Below are 22,323 nucleotides of genomic sequence, written 5' to 3'. Positions count from 1 at the left end.
AAGGGTACATGACTTAGACAGAAAGAATATTATCTGGGACTTAAAGGTAACTAGGTGGTAGACATAAGGAGCAAGAGTATTTCAGGCATGAACAGCCAGTGAAAATATGTGGAGAATGAGAGTCTTGTTACAGGAACAACAAGAAGGCCAGTATCACTGGATCAAAGAGTAGGTAAGGGAAACGAGAGTATAAGAGTTAAGAACAGTGGAAAAGGGGTTGGGGTAAGGTTGGTTATGAAGGTCTTTGAACACCAAAGTGAGGATTTTGTATTTGATCCTGGAGGTAATAGGGAATCATTGGAGTTTATTGAGTCAGAGAGGTGACATGATCAGATCTTCACTTTAGGAAGATCACTTCGGCAATTGAGTATAACAGATGGACTAGAGAGAGGCTTTTTGCAGGGAGACCAACCAGAAAGCAATTGTAATCACCTAAATGTGAAGTGATGAGGCATAGTGGCAGTGTCAGAAGAGATAAGTGGGCATCCATCTATTTGCTTATTCTTTTATTTATTCCATTCATTCATTCATTCTGTTGGGTTTTGGTTTTTTTTTAATAGAATATCTCTCTATCTCCATTTAGCTAGATGTGCAGCAGCCACTCACAGCCTGATTCCACTAGTAATTAGGACAGGACTTTAATTGTCTATGCTTCCCTAGCCCAGGCTAGTTTACCCCTTCTGGGACAATCTGGAGGCTCCCCATCACCAAAGGCTCACCACATTGGTGCTGAAATTAGTATGGATATGCAATTGGCTCTAGTCTATTCCAGCTACTAACTCCTAAGCTCAGACAATCCATGGGCCTCAACCTTCCCAGGATCAGGGATTACAGGTATGTACCATCATGTCCATATTGGATATGTATTTTTAATGTCCTTCCTAAAAGAAGATGCCCAGAGCTCAGCACAATAAGGTAAATACGTTTTGGTCAGGACATCAGCATTATCCACATTGAGCATTCTGGAAACCATTGAATCTTAATATCTCAGTTTGCCATTTAAATACCTTTATGACCTTGCTCTAACCTATATTTCTAGCCTTATTATCCATTACTCTTTTTCACATACCACTTTGCTACAAGTAAATTGGTCTTTTTGCTGTTCCTCTCAGAGAATATTCTGTCTACTTCCTCTGGACATGTCCCATGCTTTTCTCGCATCCCATATTCACTTCTATCTCTTGCATCTCTTTATTCCTTTGAATCTCAACTGAAGTGTTATCTCCTAAGAGTGACCTCTCCTAATCCTCCCAGCCCACCAAAATAACCTTGCATTTGTTTTAACATGTATTCACAAATGTGTATGTATGTAATCTGACTCCTCTTGAAGAATGAAAGCTACTTGAAGGCAGGAAATACTTCATTTTTGTCTCTTCAGCACATAGCATAGCATCTGCCACATAGTAGGTATAAATGAATGCTTGTTGATTGTTGCTATGCTGATCTCAATGCAGTGTAAGATCAAATGAATTTTTTTTTGGCTGTCATATTATGGTCAACTCATGTTCATTTTGCAGTCCATTTAAACTTTTTCCCCCATGAATTGTTGTCTAGACACATTTTCCCTATCCTATTTTTAATTTTTATTGATAATTTTGGTTTTCATATCACTTCCATTTCTAAATATATCTTACTCTCCTCTACCTAGAGATCCATCTTTCATTAAAAACAAGGTTTTAAAAAGCTAGGAGAGCAGATCTGCAAAACTGAACACGTCAATTGAGTCTGACTATATGTTGATATTCCACATCCATAATCTCTAGCTTCTGTTAAGAACTTAACTTTTATTTTTGCAATTAATTTTTAATCCAAATGGAGTCTTATATTCCTCTCTCTTAACTTTTATTTATCCTCTGGTTTGAGGCTATCAAGATTTTTTTTTTAAATTCATGATTCTGTCAATTTTTTTTACTTATCCTTTTTTCCCCATTAGCTACAGTTTCATAAGTATAACAATATATCAGGCTTTGTTCAAGTCATTGAAAATATTAAATGACAGACATCTGGGATGTTTGACTAGACCCATCCAAAAATATTGACATTTTCCCAAAAAATCTCTACTGTTTTAGTCCATTCCATCTACTTCTTAACCAATCTCTTTGTTCTCTCATCAGTCAACAAAGGCATCATGAGAGATTTTGTCAAAGACCCTGGTGAAATTCAGAAATGCTTCATCTATGATATTCCCTGATCTGTAATGCAGTAATACTGTTAAGGAAGGAAATCAGCTTGGCCTAGCATGAGTTACTATTTTTTTTCCATAACCCAATAATTTTTTTTTAAATTTTACAGCCACTTATGCCATGAATTTGTAGGATATTGGTTCCAACAGCTCAGGTTCCTTGCCATTGGTTCTCACAAAGCATGCTTCTCTGGGTGGAACACGCTGGCATTTCAGTGACCTTTCCTTTGGCTTCCTCCTTCTTCTGATCATTTTCCTTTATCCGCTTCAGGAAGCTATCTCTGCTCTTAGAATGATTAATATGCTCAATATGCACATTAATTCTCTTGCCTAGAATCTTGCCCTTAACCTGTTTGTTTACAACAATGCCTACAGAATGCTGAGTAACATTATAGACCTGTCCAGTCTTGCCACGATAACATTTGTGGGGCCAAGCTGAACCATGCCCATATTCTTGGCATCTACAATATCACCTTTTTTGTATATCTGCATATATGTAGCCAGAGGGACAACACCATGTTTTTGAAAGGGCCTAGGAAACATGTATCGTGTTCTTCTCCTTTTTCCTTTTCTGTTTGTCATTTTGGCAATTCACTGGAATACGGCAGAGCCAGCAGAAAGTCCATGACTTCTTATTGATGAACTCTTATTGCTTGAGAGTGATGATTACTTTCCTTTCTTCACAAATCACCTCTTTAATAATGTTTCAGAGATAGAGAAAATGAGGCTCCAAAACAAAACCCAAACTGCACCAGGTCCTGTAGCTGGTTAGTGGCAGAGCTGGGATGTGAACCCAAGTCATCCGGTGCCATCTCAGGATCCTTTCTGCTATACTGTATATCCCTCTATGCATCGACATTATTTGAAATTAAAACAAGACTCAGGCTTCTGTGGAATTTACTTTATTCATGTAGAATATGTCAGAGATGTAAATTGGTTTAGGTTAAACCCTTTCCCCAGGCCTGAGGTCAGTAAAAGATGTATATCTATAGAATGATCCCTCACAGAAAAATAAGGCAGAAGAGGAACGAGGAAAGGTATCAGGACAATGGAGGAGCAGAGACTGGAAGGTGGTCTGCACACAACACTAGTCAAGCTTCAGCATTTTCCCTGATGCTTTAATGTCACCTTTCCACCACTTTCCCTGTGAAAGAGACACATACAAATATGACAGTTATAGAAGGGCATAGCTGGAAGTAACCACAAAGCTCATCTAGTTGAAGTATCTTATTTCATAGATGAGAAACGGTGGTCCCAAGAAGTGAAGAACTTGGTCCAAGATCACAAGGTAAGCAAAAGTCAGGTGTTGTACATCCCATTCCAGGTTTTTTTTCTCTCAAAAGAACATAAGCATTTCTCTTGGCCATAGCAGCAGGGTAGGAAGCTATTGAAATAACCACTAGTCTATGTGGCTGGGCCATCTGAATCTAGCAATACCCAAGCCTATAGCTCATTGAGGAAGTATGACATTTTAGACGGAAAAATTCATTTGGATTAAGGACACCTGGTGTGAATTCTGGACTCTTCCACTTGTCAACTGTGTGATCTTTGTTCAGTCCCTTATCTTCACCATGTTCTTACTTTCCTCATGTATAAAATGACAACATGGAAGCAGATCGTCTTTGAGATACTTTCTAGCTCTAATGTTCTTCAGTACCATGAGATTCTGTGGTCTTGGTATTTTGGCAGATATAAATATATATTCTACTTCTAGTGGGCAGAATTATAACAAGGCTGATTCTCTAGGAGTCTTTGAACAAGCTTTATGGGGAGCTTGGGGTTTTCTGACTGGATGGGATCTTAGGACATGGAACATGGAATATGGGAGCTGGGAGGGACCTTGGAAGACAGAACACAGAATGTGAGACTTGAAGGAATCTTTAAGTTATCTAGTCCAACCTTCCGTTTTACACATGGAAAAATAGAGATCAATAACTTACACCATCGCTTTACAGAAGGAGCACTTGTTGCCATAAGTCTGGCCATCAGAGCCACAATGAGGGTTAGATTCTCTGGTGCAATATACTTTGGGGTCTCGAAATTCACCGCAGTCCACCTAGCATAGCACAATAGAAAAATGTTTTACAGAATCCCAGAAATGACCATATTCACAAAGTCAGTATATTTTCCATGAAGCTAAAATCAACTCCTTTATGTACCAGTTTTATGCTTAAGCCATTTAAGAGAGAGAGATTTTCCAATTGCATTACCTGTGCTTCTGCCTTTGTAAATAGAAGTTGACTATACTTTAGTCATCTTATCAATAATAATGGATGATTATGATGAGCATCAAATTTGGAACATTGCTGTCATAAAGAAATATGGTGGGGGGGGAGGGGGAAGGATGTGATATTTCCCCTGTACTGAATGGCCCCAGAGTGTTATCTGAGGAGCTGGCATGTGACAAACCCACCACCAATATGATAATCTTGGTAAGCCCCTTAAGATGATGCTATATGATAGTTCATAGATTCAGAAACAATCATATTTAGGCACTTAGATTCATTGAATACTATTGGAAAGAACAGTATAGAATATATAATACAAGCTTTAATTTTACAGATAGAGAAACTGAGGCCCCCCAGGAACAGTGATTTCCCCAACGCCACAGAGAAAGATAAAGGTAGAATAGGAAATAGAACCCAGATGTCCTGATGTCTAGCCCAATGTACTTGTCTTTATAGGAGAGTAACCCCATCTTTCTACCTTGCTGTCTATACTATGGCCATAATCTTAGCTCTCTCCCACTGGAGTTGTAGAGTCTAACCCATGGGACACTGGGCTTTCACAAGAGTATTTACTTTATCATTCCTGGATTCAGGCCACCATGTTACTCCTTGACCATATTCTTAGCCTGCAACCACATATGTAATTCCCCACTCTCACCTTTCCAGCTTTCCTTCTGTTTTTTTTTTCACCTATTACCATGGAAACTCCTTGAAGGCAAGGCCTACCTTGCTTGCTAATATTTATAAACTCAGCGCTTATAAAAATACTTGGCATATAGTAAGTGCTTAATAAATGTTCTATCTCTCTAAATTCCCAAGTTAAAGCAATTTGGAATTGTTCAAACATGTCACGAAATTGTCCATACCCTTTCACCAAACTATGCCACTACTAGGGGACATATGAAGAAAGGTGCAATCTGCATCCAGAGAAAGAACTGGTAAGTAAAAGTATGCACAGAATAATTTTACATGTGTGTGCATGTGTATGAGGATAACTATGTCTAATGGTAGCCATCTCTAATGTGGATGAGGAAAGAAAAAAAGGAGAAAAACAGAGAAAGAAAAAAAGAAGAAATTATCATATATAAATGTATTATATTTGTAAATGAAATAGCATGTTATACATAATAGATTTTTAGTTTCATGTGGAATCATTTTTTATTGTACTATGTTATGGAAGTGCTTGTTTTATCACATAAATTAAAAATTAAATATTTTTTAAAGTAAAAAAAGAAAAATATCCATGAGTATAAAATATTTATAACAACTATTTTCATAATAACTTTTTTCATAAAATGAGGTGTCTACCTATTGGGGAACAAACTATCGTGTGTGATGTAATGGAATATTATTGCACCATCAGAAAGGACAAAAGGGACAGTTTCAGAAGATGCTGGGAATGACTGAAAGAACTGATGAAGAATGAAGTGAATAGACCTAGGAGAACAATTTATACAAGCAGCCCATTTTAAAACATGAATTTTTTTTTCTTGGAAAATTTAATATTTACCCATGCTAATTTCTTTAGTAATATAGGACTTTGCACAACCCATAAAAAGCAAAGTTTTTATGAGATTTATTATTATTGTTAATTATAATGCTACATTTATATGGTATCATAAAGCCCTTTCTTCACAACCATCCTTTGATGTAGGTAATACAAGTCTTATTATTCCCATAAACTGTGATGAAGAAGCTGAGGCTCATGAAATTTAAGTGACTTTGCCAAATCCAACAAGTCATATAAAAGAGCTGAAATTGTTGCTCCAAATCAAGATCCCTTTTCAGTAACATGGAATGCAAACTGCCAATCTCAATCCCTTTTTGTCTCACCAGAGATAAAGGAAAAGCTTGTGCCACCAATCTGCCCCTCCTTCACACACACACACACACACACACACACACACACACACACGTGCACGTGCACACACACACACACACACATCCCTACATGTACAATAGTGGCAGCAGATTGAGCTGGTGAAAATCAGGTCCTTCGAAGAGGTGGGCTTAATTCTAATTAGGAATTAGAATATTTAATTAGAATAGTGTATTGTATAGTCCAACATGTACAGTTTATATGGGTCATGTTATTTTCTCCTGCTGCCTAGCAAGGGGTATTTTGTCCAGGCCCAACATTAAAATTGGGCTGAGAACTCACTGAAAAGATCAGCTTGACCAAATGGACATAGTAACAAAAAAGAAAGAAAATTAAAAGTGCATTACATGAGAGAGATAAATACTTGGCCTGATAACCTTGGGATCCACGCTCTGTTTTCCCTTTGGAAAGGAGATAAGGAAGAGGCACTTGTCTTAATTCAGTCTCTTCTTACCTAGCCTACAGCCTAGGACCTTTGCTAGAGACCTAGGATTCTCCCACAGTTCCCTGGGGAAGGATGCAGGAAGAGGCATTTGGGCTACTGAGGAAAGCAAAGGTAGGAAACAGGGTTGGGGTTCAGGAGTTACCCAAGAGATTTGACTTTATCACAGATCAATTTCCCTGGTAATTGGGGTTGAGAAAAGGTCCTCCTCTCTGAGCCTCTGTGATGGGCAATACATAACTGCCACCCTCAAGGTGGGCAGGGCTTCTGGTCTGTTTGCCCTAAAACTGTCCCCAGCAGGAAACCACTAACCATGGCTTTGTGAGGATTAAAGATACAATACAGAAAATAGAATGTTAGACCTAAAATAGAAAATAGAACTCAGAATACCAGAGCCTGGGGAAATCTAAGAGGTCACTAACCCAAGCTTCCCACTTGACAGATGAGGAATTTCAAGACTTGAAATGGAAAATATCTTTCCCAGTGTCATAGTGGTAAATATTTGAACACTCGTCCTTTGTCTCCTAATCTAATACTTTTCCCATTATCTGTGAAGATGATAGCAAAGTCTTGCTCTTCACAAGATCTTTATAAGTTGTGAACATTTTTTAACTCAGAATCTGAGCTCCATTTTATAGGATGTGCCGTTTGAGGTTTGCTTGTCCTTTAACTTCACAGGAAAAGCAGGCTCCATGCTGGTCCTGTCTAAGCATAATATCACAATAGCTAATATTTCATTATCATGCTACAGTTTGCAAAATACTTTCCTTACAACAAACCCTAGGACATAAGTAATGATACATGACTATCCTATTTCTTAGAGGAGGAAAATGAAGCGCAGAAAGGAGAAAAGCTGATTGGAAAAGGGGGGATGTGTTCCTGCCCTCATAATTTTCTAAAACTAGCAGCAGTCACTTTCTTCCTCTCCTTCCAAGCCAAAGCCAGTGAGATTTTCTGAGATCTCTATAGACAGGACAACCCAATGGGATCCACTTCTATCTGAATTTGACACCGCTATCTGATCCAACCCTTTCATTATTTAGATAAGAAAACAGAGAGACACAGAGATACAGAGAGACAGAGACAGAAACAGAAGCAGAAACAGAAACAGAGACAGAGATAAAAAGAGGAGAGAGACTAATTCAAGGTCAGATAGCTAGTAACAAGGAGATCTGAACCTTGAAACCAGGTCCACCAGCTCTAAAACCAATACTTTTAGCACATTTTTGAGAATCTGTTGAGACAATGAAGATAAGGAACTAACCTACTACTCCTTATTTACCAACCCATTCCGCCTCCCCATACACATTTTTTTTTCTGAAGGTGGGTGGAATAAATGGGTTCTGGAATTGTATAGCAATGCCAAGCCTGGAGTATAGGCTTCCCTGACCCTTCTAGCATCTGGTCTCTGGGGTCATTCTTGCTACTTCTTCCCCATGAGAGAGAAGTGAGCATGTGGATCAGGTGAAGGAGGGAATAGGATGCACTATCAACATCTGAGAGCTGATGATGATCAGAGCCTTGTACTTCTCTCAAACTTGGCCCCCAACTTCAACCCTCATAAATAGCCCTCCCTATCTAACCTCGTTTTTAACCACCAAATACTCCTAATTTAGCACCAGTCCCTATTCTTCCTCCATAATTTAATAAAGTTTTGTATTCAAAATCATCCCCCATCTGACCATGGTCCCTAACCTCTTTCCTATCAAAATGTAGTCCCTGTATCTTCCTATCCAGCCCTGGTTCTAAACATTCTCACCCAATCTTGGTCCCAAATCCCACCATTCTTCCATTTCATTCTTGGTCCACAGAGCCCCTTCATTCAAGCCCTGGTCCCTAACTCTCCATCTCCAACCCTGGTCCATAATTCTTCCCATGTATCATTGGTTCCCAGCCCCACTTCTAGTCAGTTCTGACCTGATTATCACCATTCTAACTTTGTCCCCAGGTTCCCTCTATCCAACCATCATTTCCAAGATACACTATCCAAGCTTGCTCTTCATCCTACCCCATCCTACCCTGGTTCCAAGGCAGCTAAGCAGCACAGTGGATAGAGTGTTGGGCCTGGAGTTAGAAAGACTCATTTTCCTGAATTCAAATATGGCCTCAGACCCTTACTAGCTATGTGGCCCTTGGCAAGTCACTGAACCTTATTTGCCTCAATTTCCTCATCCATAAAATGAGCTGGAGAAGGAAATGACAAAGCACTCCATTGGTTTTGCCAAGAAAACCCTAAATGGGGTCATGAAGTCAGACATGACTGAAAATTATATTCTGGCCCCCGCTTGCTTCATCCAGTCTTGATCTCTGAACCCTAATTCTCAACACTCCCATCCTCATCTAACCCTAGTCATTAACCTCAAATTGCTCCTGAGAGTATCTTTGTAAAAAGTATTCCTAGTAGCATGTTAGAAAATTGGAATACCAACACTTTCTCCTTTTGTTTTATAATATATTTGGTTTTTAAAACTTCTTGGATTTTTCAGAAGTTTCTAGGAAATGCTGACCAATTATATTGAGTTTTAATCCTAGGTCTTCTGACCTGGAAGTTAGAAAACTGTGAATTATTCCAGTTCTATCTCTGTAACAATTGTGACCAAGGGCAAATAATGAACCCTCCAAGTCTCATGTTCTCTTGTGTAAAATGAGGGCTTTGGACTTGATTGTCTCTAAGGTCTCTTCTAACTCTATGACATAGTTGGCAGAAGCTCATCTTGATATTACAAGATCTGGGTTAGAATCCTAGCTCTGACCTTAGCTGTGTGATCCTGAGTAAGTCTCTGAGAATTAGCTTTCTTATCTTACAGCCCAGTTGTTTTAATAAAATTGCTTAAAGTCTTAGAGAAGGATGTGTTATTTTTGCCAAGAAGAGTACTAGGACTAGTAATGATAACTATCATTTCAGCTTCCAGGCCAAAATATTGCCACAGGTGGGCTGTGTGCATAATCACCATGCTACCCAATGACTCTGCCCCCAAAATCTCTCTATGTCAGTTAACAAAAGTTAATTATTAAGTGCTTATTATGTGCCAAGTGAGTACAGGATTATCTGCTGTCTGTCAATAGGCTTATAAGAAGCATCAGGCTGAACTGATTCCTGTAACACCAGGGCCAATTTTCAGTAATAAATTCTTCAAAGCTTAGGCTTAGGTTCCTCAAAATGTATTGGGAAGAATCCCGGATTTAGTGTCTCAAAACCTAGGTTCAAATGTTGACTTTGCCACCACCTATGTAACCTCATTCAAGTCATTTTGCCACGTCGGTTTCCTTGTTTGTAAGTGGAAAAAGGGAATTTGGGGGCATCTAGGTTCTGCAGTGGTTAGATCACCGACTCTGAAGTCAGGAGGACTTGAGTTCAAATCCAGCCTCAAAACAAATGCTTGACATTTACTAGCTGTGTGACCCTGGGCAAGTCATTTAATTCCAACTGCCTAAATTTAAAAAAGGGAATTTTGATTAGGTTATATCTAAAGTATATTTTACATAGCTCTCTCCTATGTAGTAAATGCTTCTTACAAGGAGATGTATATCCAAATTGTACAGTAAAATAATTTTGTTAAATTTATAAAAAGCAGTGAGGTATAGTGAAAAGAACTTTGGTTCTGAGTTAGGAAACTTGGTTTTCAGTCTGGGTTCTGAGCTTTACTCGTTGTATGACCTTGGGTGAATCACATGTTTTCTGTGAGCCTTGATGACCACATCTGTAAAGCAGGTATAATAATAATGCAATTTTCCCCTTTGCAAGACTGTTCTCCAGAAAACATTATGACACAGGACTAAAGCTGAAAGAGACCTTACTGGTCATCTAGTCCTAGTCCCTCGTTTAATCCATAAGGAAAGTGAACGCCAAGATTACATGACTTGCCTAAGATTTACATTGAAAATGACAAAGGCAAGTCTTCTCCCCCCAAATTCAGAGTACTTTTAAATCTCAAAGTGCCATAGCAAGGAGAGCTGTTATTGTTGCCATGTGTGACATGGCTGTTTGTATATAGGGTTCATCTTGTTTCTGTATTCTAAGCTCCTTGAAGTTACAGACTACACTTATCCATCTTGGTATCCAGAACAGGCTGCTGTTAACAGGTAAAGGGCTTAATAATTGTTTTTCATTTTTAATGGGACTAGCTGGCTTTCAATCCTATCTCTGTTTCTTACCACACAATCGTAGCCAAGTTACTCCCATTCTTGGGACCTCAGTTTCCTCCACTATTAAATGAATGGATTGAGCTAGAAAATTCCTCATAAGTCTAAATCAATCATAGCACAGGTATATCTCCACCCTAATAGGCATACTATCCCATCCCCAACATCAGCATGAAGTAGTGGAAAGAAGGATTTGGAGTCAGTGCGTCTTGGTCTTCTGCTTTACCACCTAAGTGTCCTTAACCTTTCTGGGCCTCTGCTTATTCCTCTGTCAAATTTCAAGAAGATAGGTGGTGTCACTTGAAGCTCTTTTATTCTAGGAGGCAGGGAAGCCAAAGTGATTAAAGAATAGATTCTGAAAACAAGAAGAAACCTTTGAGGTCTTGACCAGCCTAAATCTACTTGTGAGAACAAAATGAAAGTTTTATATATTTTGAAACACTGATGCATATGTGGATAATTGAAGGGCTAGTCATAGTTTATTCTGATCTATTCATTAAAACATTTCCTGGGTACACTTTCATACTATAAGCACTTGAAAGCAATTAAAGTGCATCTATTTAAATTAAAGTTATTCAGACATTTCAATGTAACTTTCTTTCCCCAAAGTTAAGAATCAAGTATTAAGGATTTTAAGATTACAGGATTGAAAACTGGAAGGGATCTAAGCAATTCTCTAGTCCCAACCATCTCATTTGACAAAGGAGGAAACTAGGGCCAAAGAAGTATAGTGACTTGTTATACAAAAAGTATGGCATAGGAGAAATAGCAGTGAGCTGAGACTCAGAGGAAAGACCTGGGTTTGATTTAATTCAATTCAACAAACATTTATTAAGTACCTGCTATGCATAAGGTACTGTACTGAGCACTGGAGGTACAAAGACTCTGTGTGTGTGTGTACATATATGTGTGTGTATATATATATATATATATATATATATATATATATATATATATATATATATATATATATATATATACGTATATATATACACACACACACACACACATATGTATGTATATGTGTGTGTGTGTGTGGTGTGTGTGTGTGTGTGTGTGTGTGTAGATAGATACATAGAGAGATCTCATCCCTGCCCTCAATCAGTTTATGTTCTAGGAGGGGAAGGACAGGACTGTGAGGAAAGAATGAGGGAGAGAAGAAGGAGGAGAGAAGAGAAAGGGATAGTGACAGAAAGAGACAAAGGCAGAAGCAGACACAGAGAGACCGAGAGAGGGAGGTTGCAGAGGGGGAAGAAGAAAGGAGAGAGATAGAGACAGAAAGAGAGTGCATTCTATCAGGAGTCAGCTAAACCTGGCTTCTAGTCTAACTCTGTCCCTAAATCACAATATAACCATTTTATAGAGGAAATCAATATTCCAGGTTAAAGTTGAACCAACTGGTCAGTAAGGTCCTCTTTAGTCCTAAGATTTTATTATTTCTATGATCTTATATCACTTTACCTCCTTGAGACTGTTAGCAAAAGGAGGAAGTCTGACTAAATGATAACTAAGGACCCTTTCAATTTCAGATCCTAAATAGACCCTAAATAGAGTCAGAATTGGAAACAAGGTTTCTTCTGACTACAAACCCCATACTCTTTCAATGACACCCAAAGCTAATGTAGGAATGGGCTAGAAAACCAGGGGAGAATGTTTTTCTTTTTTTTCTTTTTGCCCTAGTAGTTAAGAACTAACAGGTTAAAGTGGATGGTTTCACCCTTTCTCCAACACATCTCAAGGAGAACAGACTACTAAGGAGCTGCCTTTGAGGGGACAAAGATGGCTTTGATGTGCTCTGAAAGGGAGGTTTTGTCTTCTGCCTTACAGGTATAAGTGGTGTGAAACTTGTCCTAACAGGATATATTTTAGTCCATCATTCAACTTACAATCAGAGACTCTTAGACCTGGAATAGAGCCTTGGCACACACCAAGTCCAATCCAATAGCTTTAAAGGGTAAAAAACCAAGGCCCAAAGAGAAGTGACATCCAAAATTATATAGTAAGTTGATGGTTAATAGAGCTGCAACCAGACTTCATTTTCCAGTGAGGGCTTTTGACATTACAACATCGTACTCTGCTCAGCTGCGTTCTGCCACGATATGGAATCACCAGTAGCATGAGAGAAACCAAGGATTTTTGGTGCCCATATGGTGGCCCTGCTGTGAGTTACTATCATTGCATACACCTGTGTCTAGAACTCTACAGAGACATCTAGGTGGTACAACAAGTAAGAGAATTGTGCCTAGAGTCAGGAACACCTCTGTTCAAATCCAGTTTCAGGCACTTACTAGCTGTGTACCTGTGGGCAAGTGGCTTAATCTTTGTCTGCCTCAGTTTCCTCATTTATAAAATGGGGATAACAATAGCCCCAACATCCCAGGGTTGTTGTGAGGATAAAATGAAATTGTATCTATATATTATATTGTCTCTATATAATATATATTAGATATTATATATTTCTGTCTATAATTCATTACATATAAATTATATCTATAGTGTTTTGCAAACCTCAAAGTGTGATATAAATGCTAGTGTTATTATTATTATTATTATTAATTTATGCCTATAAAACATGTGCAAAATCAGAAAACAGGATCTTTAGAACTGAAAGAGACTTTAGAGATCCCTTCAGAGGAAGGAACTGAGACCCAGAGTGGTGAAGTATAGTTTTGAGAACAAGGGATGCGATAGTTCTGCTTTCCCCGGCCTTAGTCAGGCCACACCATAAGTACTATGTCTCCTTCCAAGTGTGACAATGACAGAAGGATATTGATCAACTTCAGCATTTACAGAGGAAGGCAGCCAGGACAGTGAGTGGATCAGAAAACATGTCCTCCCAGCTCTTGTTGCAGGAGCTGAGAATGATTAGCCTGAAGAAAAGGAGACTTAGGGGAAAAATCAGTTTCTGAAAACATTTGAGGATGATGATCTTTCAGGTTTGTTTGGCTTGGTTCCAGAGGGCAAAACTAGGTATAACATGGCAATTTTACAAGAAGATGAATTTCAAATTAACATGTGAACAAACTTATTAACAATTAGAGCCATCCCCAAAAAGGATGGGCTTCCAGAAGCGGTAGTGTGTTCCCTATCACTAGATATCTTCAGGTAGAGGCTATATCCATACCTCTTTGGGCCTTATCTGGGCCATACCATAGAAAAGATTCTGGTCAAATTGGACTAGATGTCCCCCAAAGTCCCTTCCTACTCTAATGTCTTGTGATTCTAAGTGACGTGCTCATGGTAAAACAACATCACACTTTACATGGCTGAAGCCCAAGGTGCAGTGGAGAGAACACTGGACTTGGAGTCAGAGGACTTGGGTTCAAATCCTTATTCTGTCACTTATGACCTGTGTGACTATTGGGAAAGTCACCGAGCCTCCCTGAGCTTCAGTTTCCTCATTTGTAAAATGAGGGTGTTGAACTATCTGGTTTTTAAGGTCCCTCAGAAGCGATGATCCTAGAATATTGTTGGTGTCCACTAGACAGGTAGGATAAGTTGGGCCCCTTCCCAGACATACTACCAAACCCCCAATTTAGACTCAATGGTCCAGAAAGCCCATATGTATTGGTGAGGTTCACAATCATGGGCTAAGTGTTACATTCTCTCTGTTCAACCCCAACCCAGGTTCCACGCTTTCATAGAAGATTTAGAAATAAAGAGTCACTGCTTGGCCTGGAAAAAAGGAGAAGTAACATGTACTGACCTTCCCTCCTCCTTGACTGGTGACATCTGGAAAAACAAAAGCACAAAACACAAACAATGAAATTCCCAAACCTTCAATGAAGGAAAAGCTTTGTATCTATCTAGCAAGATTTCTTGACTTATCAAAGGCAGAGGACAAGAGTCATGACTATGTCATAGTAGTAGATTTTATGACATTTTACCAGCATTTATTTACCCCAAGGTTATTAGGGATGAAACCATTCTGAGACTGGAGAAGGAAAAGGCCATGGCCAGGAACTGCTTGACAAGAAGTACGGTGGAGTTTAAAGCACCCTGACATGAAAGTGAGAAAACCTAGGTTCCAGCCCTGGCTTTGCCACTGACTTTCAGTGTGACTTTGGATAAAATGCTCTCCCTCTCTGGGCTTCAAGTTCTTCCTCTATAAAATAGGATTAACTATATTAAAGTTCTTTCCACGATGGCTGGAACATTGTGGAATTCTCAAAATTCAAAACTAGATATGAGAATCATGTCCAAGAGATTTGACACACCAAAATAGTTTGAGTAAATCAGTTTCTCTAAAGGAGGGCAATCACATTAGTAGGGGGTTTAAAATCATATTGTACAGGTGCAGCTAGGTGGCTCAGTGGATAGAGCACCGGCCCTGGAGTCAGGAGGACCTGAGTTCAAATCCAGACCTCAGACGTATAATACTCACTAGCTGTGTGACTCTGGGCAAGTCACTTAACCCCAATTGCCTCACCAAAAAACAAACAAACAAACAAAAAAACCTGTTGTACAAGTTAGAAACTAGGGATCTTTCATTTGAAGAAGAGAAGTCTTAAGCAGCAAAAGGGGGTGTTTGACTTTAAATTTTTGTTTGTTTGCTTGTTTGTTTTCTGGTTGAACCAAGAAGACAAAATTATGAACAATGATTGGGAGCTGCTGAAAGGCATATTTCATTTTGATATATGGGAAACACTAGTAATTATCAAAGCTTCTCCCAAATAGAATGAACGGCATTGGGAAGTACTGTTTCCCATTACTAGAATTCTTCAAGCAAAGTCTGGATAACTTTATGCTTGTCAGGGATATTGCAGGGGACTAGGAGTCCCTGTCAGTTCTGAAATTCTATGATCATGGTTTGAGGTAGAGAAACTGATGTCCCAAAAGGGGAAGTGACTTGTTTAAGTTAATGACAATGTCAAGATTTCTGAAACCAGATTTTTTTTACTACAAATCATAACCCTAATTCTAATATACCATAGATGCCTAATGTTTTAGGGAGTTAAATTCATTAACCAATTAAATAATTTTAAGCATAATGAAATGCAAAGAGCTTGGGACTGGGAGGGAGAATTATTCAGATGGCTAATACTATACTACTGTCTGGACTGTTTAGGACTGTGAGCCCCTACTTGCTCCAGCTCAGGCCACAGGTGTAGAGGAAATTCTTAGGAGCACAAGAGGAGGATGAAATTTTAAAATTTAAATCCAATCCAATCCTTAAATCCAAGTCTTTAAATCAAATGAGATGACTCTCATTATCTTTCTTCACAAAAGGTCAAAACCAAAAAGGATTTCAGAATATAAACTATAGAACTAGAAAGTACCTTAGAGTTCATCTATCATAAGCACTGAGTCATTCATTTTACTTCCTAAGAACTTTACCCAAAGTCATGCATCAGACTAGTGACACAGTTAAGATTTGAATGCAGAGGTACTGACTCTCAACATAAGGCTCTTTTCACTACTCTATGGTAAGGGGAGGTAGGTCAGGAGGAGTGAATAACTAAAAGAATCCAGCCTGTTTACTAGCTTTGTGTAGCAAGACAATCTTTGTTCATATGACAAAAGCCACCAAATTGGAATAGTTAATACAGGGTGTAGGCTAATACTGATGTAGCAATATTTTGATCATTTATACAAATGGTGATCATTAAGACGGTCTCCAACACTGTTTTGGCTGATCATATGCAGGCATGGGCTCATTCCCTAACCCAGGAAATCTTCCATCCCTGTGCCCAAGAAAAACATTGACAAATTGGAATAGGTACAGAGGAAGGTGTCCAGGATGCTAAATGGAATAAAATTGGTGCTACATGAGGAAATCAGAGTATTGAGCCTGGAGGAGGAGGAGAGATTGTAGAGCACATATTCATTGCATTGTTACTTATTTTTGAAGTATTACCACATAGATGAGAGTTTAGGTTTGTTTGTCTTGCCCTCAGAGTTTAGAAGTAGGAACAATGGGTAGAAGGTGGCCCCCAAAAGTGACTTGACTGAAAAGTAAACATTTCAATGGTCATATCATTCCCTTGATACAATAAATCTGTTATCCCTCTGTCCAACAAGGAAAGCTTCCTCTGCCCTGAAAATTTTGGCCCATGATTAAACAGTTTTCTAAGTGAGATCTGACTAACACAGAAGACAGTGGGAATTTAGCTTCTCTAATTCTTGCCCTCAGGCTTCTATTAGTGTCTCCTGAGACTTAATTAGTTAATTTGACTGCCATGTCACACTGTTGCCAATTGTTGGCAATTCCAGTACATTGAGACCTCCCCACACCCCCACCTCAGGAACTTTGGATGTGAATTATTTGTCCAGCTGCATACCATCCCATCCTGCCCTCCAAAATGAGCTTATGCAGAGCCAGCCCCTCTACCATTTTGGAAAATACTGATTCCATTAGCAATCCCTGCCCTGGCCAGAAAAGTATAGTTGCCAAATAAATGGAATACTAACAGATTAGTAACACACCCAATAATCATTGGAACTCACCTGAGAAGAAGCAGAAAAGGGCCAGAGAAAGAAATACAAAGGCACCTGTTGCTTTCATGGTGGCCAAGTGAGGCTGCTCCAGCTAAACCAGCTATGGTGAAGAAGTGTTCCACATAGCATACGTATATATAGACATGGTATTGGGAGTGGGAATCCCCACCTTGTTTATAACATCACCTTCTAAAGTCACCTCCAACCTTAAAAGGGAAGATATTTATTGGAGCATGTCATGAACTTAAAGGAATGTTTTATGCTCCACATCATTGGAAGAAATTAGAACAATTATGAGTCGCACCTTAGATCTCATTCATTAAGAGGATATAGCCTTCAAGGGACAAGTAATCTGCATTTTTATGACCAACCGGTCCCTTTCCCGAGATTTCCTCTGCCTTCAAGCGGGTGAGTCACTGGGGAAGGTGAATTACTGGGGAAGCTCTGTCTGATCTCTGTATGGAGCTGCCCAGCTGAGGCCCATTAACACTGGTCCTAATGATTCACCCTAGAAGAATGAAGGGGTTAATGAAGTAAGTGTTCAGTGTGACTTTAATTTTGGAAGGATCTCAATCCTCCCAGGAACGGTAGGAGAGAGGCAATAATTCTTTTTTTTTTTATTGCAGTTATTTAAACAAGACAACAGGAACAAGCATCAAACAATGGCCAGCTTCTCTTGTGATTCATTAGTTAGATTCATTCTGGGAGTGGGATTAGATGTGGGAGACAGCAGTATAATACAATGGAAAGAACACTGGACTTGGGGGAGGGTCAAAGGATCATAGGATCCTACTTTTTAAAGTAGTAAAGGACCTTAGAGATTATCTAGTCGTCATTTTACATAAGGGAGATTGAGACTCAAAGAAGAGAATTTACTTTCATGAATTATCCAAGGTGATTAAAATTTAAGCAGCATACTTTGAGTCAAGGTTCATTAATTTAGACCCTTAGGCGCTATTTAAAGGAAGCCTTAAAGAATGGGCAGCATTTCGATTAGTCAAGATCTTTATGGGGTACAGGATATCACAGTTTGGGAAACAGAGTAAGATTCTTTCCACTGCACTACGCTGTCCTTCTTGGAACACCTGACACCAAATCAACTAGCTGTGTAAATCTGGGCAAGTTACTCAGTACTCTGTGCCTCAGTGTCTTAGTTTGTAAAAATATGGGTCATATTACTTGCACTTCCTAACTTAAACCTAATTCACAGGATTGTTTGAGGAAAAACTTAAATAGTATAGAAATATAGTTTAGTAGTATTTATTTTCTGAGAGTGAAATCCTCTATTAATAAGATCTAAATGTGAGTCATACAATTGTTCTAATATTTGTATCTTTTGCCAACAAACCCTTTTTTTAAGTCCAATTCAGATTCTTACTCTCTCTCAAAGCTTTCCCTGACTTCTCCAATTAGAAGTGATTTTCTCATCTGATCTCATAGCACATTTTAATGCTTTTCTTTTAGATATTTATATTCTAATTTGTAATATATATGTGTGTATAGAAACATATATATATAGAAATATATATATAATGTAGTCTTTTCTAGATGCTGTTTAGAGTAATGAATAGAGAGATGGCCTGGAAGCCAGGAATAATAAAAAAATAATAACAGATAATATTCCTAGATCTCTTCAAGGTTTCCAAAATACTTAAATATGCATTTTGCATATCATCATCACAAAAAATGTGATATGTAGGTGCCATTATTAATGAGGAAGCTGAGGCAAGCATGATTAAGTGATTTGCCCAAGATTACACAGTTTATAAATGTGTGGGGAAGGATTCAAACTCTTGCCTTCCTAATTCTAAGTCCAAAACCTTGAATTACAGTTCCATTCTGATATATACTTAGCTGTGTCATCTTGAGCAAGTCACTTAACTTCTCAGAAACTCAGGGGACTCACTAAGACTACAAGTTTTAGATAATACGTTGACCTACATTGGTAAAAGGAGTTTTCTCATCAGAGATTTCAGTATCTTTCCTTATCCCCTAAGCTCTCTTACTTGATAAACTCCATGAAGGTAGGGCTCTGTCCTTTTTATAATATTTACCTTCCTTCTCAGTGCTGAATACAAATAGAGTCATGCAAAAAATAAGTGAAGGAAAAAATGAATGAAAGGAGGGGGAAAACATTTTTAACTGTTCACTATAATCCAGACACCTTGCTAAATTTAATGTCATTGCTCTAGCCTGTGCTGATGTTTAAATGAAACATTGCTTATGGGATAATTATAGACTCCTCAGTCTGACATTCAAAGCTGGACATGCTATGACCAACACCTACCTTTTTGACTTTGACACACTTGACTCCCTTTCACATAGTGCAGTCCAGAGTCCAAAGTCAACGAGGCACTTACTATCATCCAAAAGTGCCATCTCATTTTCCTATGTCTGTATCTTAACTTACTCCTCTTCTTACACCTGGGATATCCTATTCCACTCAGCAACACTTGTGACCTATTAAAATTCTACACATCTTTCAAGGCCTATCTCAAATGCCACCTCCATCATTAAGCCTTCTATGATTTTCCCAAGTTGAGAATGATTGCTTTCTCATATGAAGTCATAGTACTTTCTAATCCTCTTACTTGCTTATCATGTTTGATCAGTATTATATTCATCTATACATATTTTTTCTCCCCTTCCAATATTGTAAGACAGTTGAGGGAAGGAACTACGTCTTTCTTCGGTTTATATCTTCCCAAGTGCTAAGAAGAGTAATGGTTTGACTCTAGCAGGTGTTTATGATATGAATGGACCCAGCGTCTGAGAGCTCCATAGGCTGTGCCTGTGATTTAAATGATGTCATTTGCAGCTGGAGTGTTGTGCACAATTATGGCTCCACAGTCTTAGGAAGGACACTGTTATATCCAATTCCTATCCATATCCTTTGTAGGACTACATGTTGCATTCTCTGATAGAATGTAAGCTTCCTGAGGGCAGATAAGATTTCATCTTTGTGCCTGTATCTCCAAAGCCTACTATTGTGCCTAGAATGTAAGTCAATTTAATAAATGTTTATTAAATAACTGACTGAATGGTAGCAAGAAGCAGCAACAAGGAATAGTAATAAGTGTATTGGACGTGGACTTAGGAAACCCTGAGTTCAAATCCTGCCTCAAACACTTACCAGCTGTGTAACCCTGGCAAAAGAGTCACTTTGCACTCTTGGCCTCAGTTTTCTCATATATAAAGTGAAGGGGTTAGACTAGCTAGCTTTCTAAGGTCCCTTACAGCTCTAAATCTATGCTCTTATGAACTTCAAAAATCTGACAAAAGTGAGCCCAGGAAATGCTTCCTAATATTTGAAGCCGAAGGAAAATTAAGTGGGGTAGCTGAAAGGTGGTGAGTTTCCCATCATTGGAGGTCTTCAAGGAGAAGTTGGCTGGCCATTTATTAGGTAGGCTGTGTGAGTATTTGTTTCTAGGTAGGGATTAGGCTAAATGACTGCTAGGGTCCCTTTCAATTCCACAATTTTGTAACCTTATAAAATAAAAACTAAGAAGAAGGAAACCAACTGCGGTGCCAAAGGGAAACTACAGGAATTCAGTAACCCAAAAAATCCAAGGCTCAATCTATCTACGCTTATATGGGTCAGTCATTGTTTTGTACAGCAGGCTCCAATTAAGCCAGACCAATGAACTCCTCTCCCCTCGTGGTCAGACAGGCTATTCTCTCCCTTGGATAAGGAGAAGACAGAGGAACAATTTCTAAGTCATTTCTGAAAAATTAATGAAATTCTGGACTGTACAAGGAGCCAGGTAGCATAGTATTATGAAAAGAACACTGGGTTTTGAGCCAGAAGACCTAAAATCATATCTACATTATAATATTAACTAAAAAGCTACTTTACCACTCTGGGCCTCAATTTCCTTGCCTAAAAGATTGAGGAATTAAAGACATAATAACAATAGTTCACATTCATACAGCACTTTGAGGTACGCGAAGCATCTTGCACAGATAATCTCATTTGAGCCTCACCACAACCCTAAGAGGTAGATGCTATAATTATCCATGTTTTATAGATAAGGAAATTGGGGCTTATAGTGGATCAGTGACACAGCTATGAAGTATCTGGGGCAAGAACTGAACCATAGTGTTCCTGTATCTATGTTCAGTATTCCATGACAGTATCTAAGGTCCCACTCAGCTCATATTCCACGATCCTACGATCTGCCTGTCATTCCCTAATTTGCCCAACAATGCAGACCATAGCGTCTCTCTACTCATCTAATAAGTCACTCTCAGGCACTTCCAAGGAGAAATCTTTGAGGTGGCCCCCTCTCATCCCTTCTTTGCTTTTCTGTCAAGGAACAGAGCCTTCTTTGGATTTCAGGTGAGAAGAATCCTATAAAGTTTGTCCTGCCTTTCTTCCCTGTTAACCAGATCAAACAGAGTAATGGCATCACTTTCTTTCTATGAACCTACAAAATAATAATGAACAGTCAAGGTGCACTGAGAAAAAGAAAGAGCCCCCCTCTATCAGCAGCTCTGTAAATGTGACAGAAAAGAGGAAATCAAAACGTGGTATGTAAGAACCCTATAAAAATGTATTTTCAATTAAGCAGCCAGGGTAATTTCGAAATGAGAGGTAATGAGCCTTGTTTTAACAAATACACCACAACTCATGGGTGTTGTCTTTCAAATGACTAGTAGTCTTTAGCAACTTACCTTTCCACAGAACTTTGATGTCTACAAAGTATTTCCTTCACACTTAACCTGTAAATCCAAGTAAGCCATAGAATCTAAAGTATTAAGGAATTTTAAAGATCATTCAATCCAACCCCATCATTTTACAAAGAAGGAAACTGAGGCCAAGAGAGGTTAAATGACTGGCACAAGGAAATGCAGTTAGTAAATAGCAGAGGCAAGCTCTGAACTGAAGTCTTCATATTCTTCACCCAGTGTTCTTTCTCTTCTCTTCTCCCATACAACACAGACCATCAGAATTGGGAAGGCTCTTCAAGATCAGCTCCAAAGCCCTTATTGTAGAGATGAGAAAATGAAG

The 22,323-nt window shown here is 38.7% G+C and overlaps 1 protein-coding gene across 1 annotated transcript; it reads right to left on the bottom strand.

Moving 5' to 3' along the window:
- Positions 1-3,280: 3,280 nt before the first annotated feature.
- On the bottom strand, positions 3,281-17,379 carry LOC110203402 (serine protease inhibitor Kazal-type 6-like). The gene is made up of 5 exons (XM_078149202.1): positions 17,322-17,379; positions 14,581-14,606; positions 12,331-12,345; positions 4,123-4,238; positions 3,281-3,326 (listed from the first exon to the last, which is right to left on the bottom strand). Exons 1-5 carry the CDS (start codon positions 17,377-17,379, stop codon positions 3,281-3,283), a joined length of 261 nt encoding a protein of 86 aa, XP_078005328.1.
- Between the last annotated feature and the right edge of the window lie 4,944 nt (positions 17,380-22,323).

Source organism: Phascolarctos cinereus, unplaced genomic scaffold (genome assembly GCF_003287225.1).
Source record: "Phascolarctos cinereus isolate Bilbo 61053 unplaced genomic scaffold, phaCin_HiC Scaffold_2;HRSCAF=192, whole genome shotgun sequence".
In the NCBI taxonomy this organism is placed as follows: Eukaryota; Metazoa; Chordata; class Mammalia; order Diprotodontia; family Phascolarctidae; genus Phascolarctos; species Phascolarctos cinereus.
This window is presented reverse-complemented; position numbering and strand designations above follow the sequence as displayed.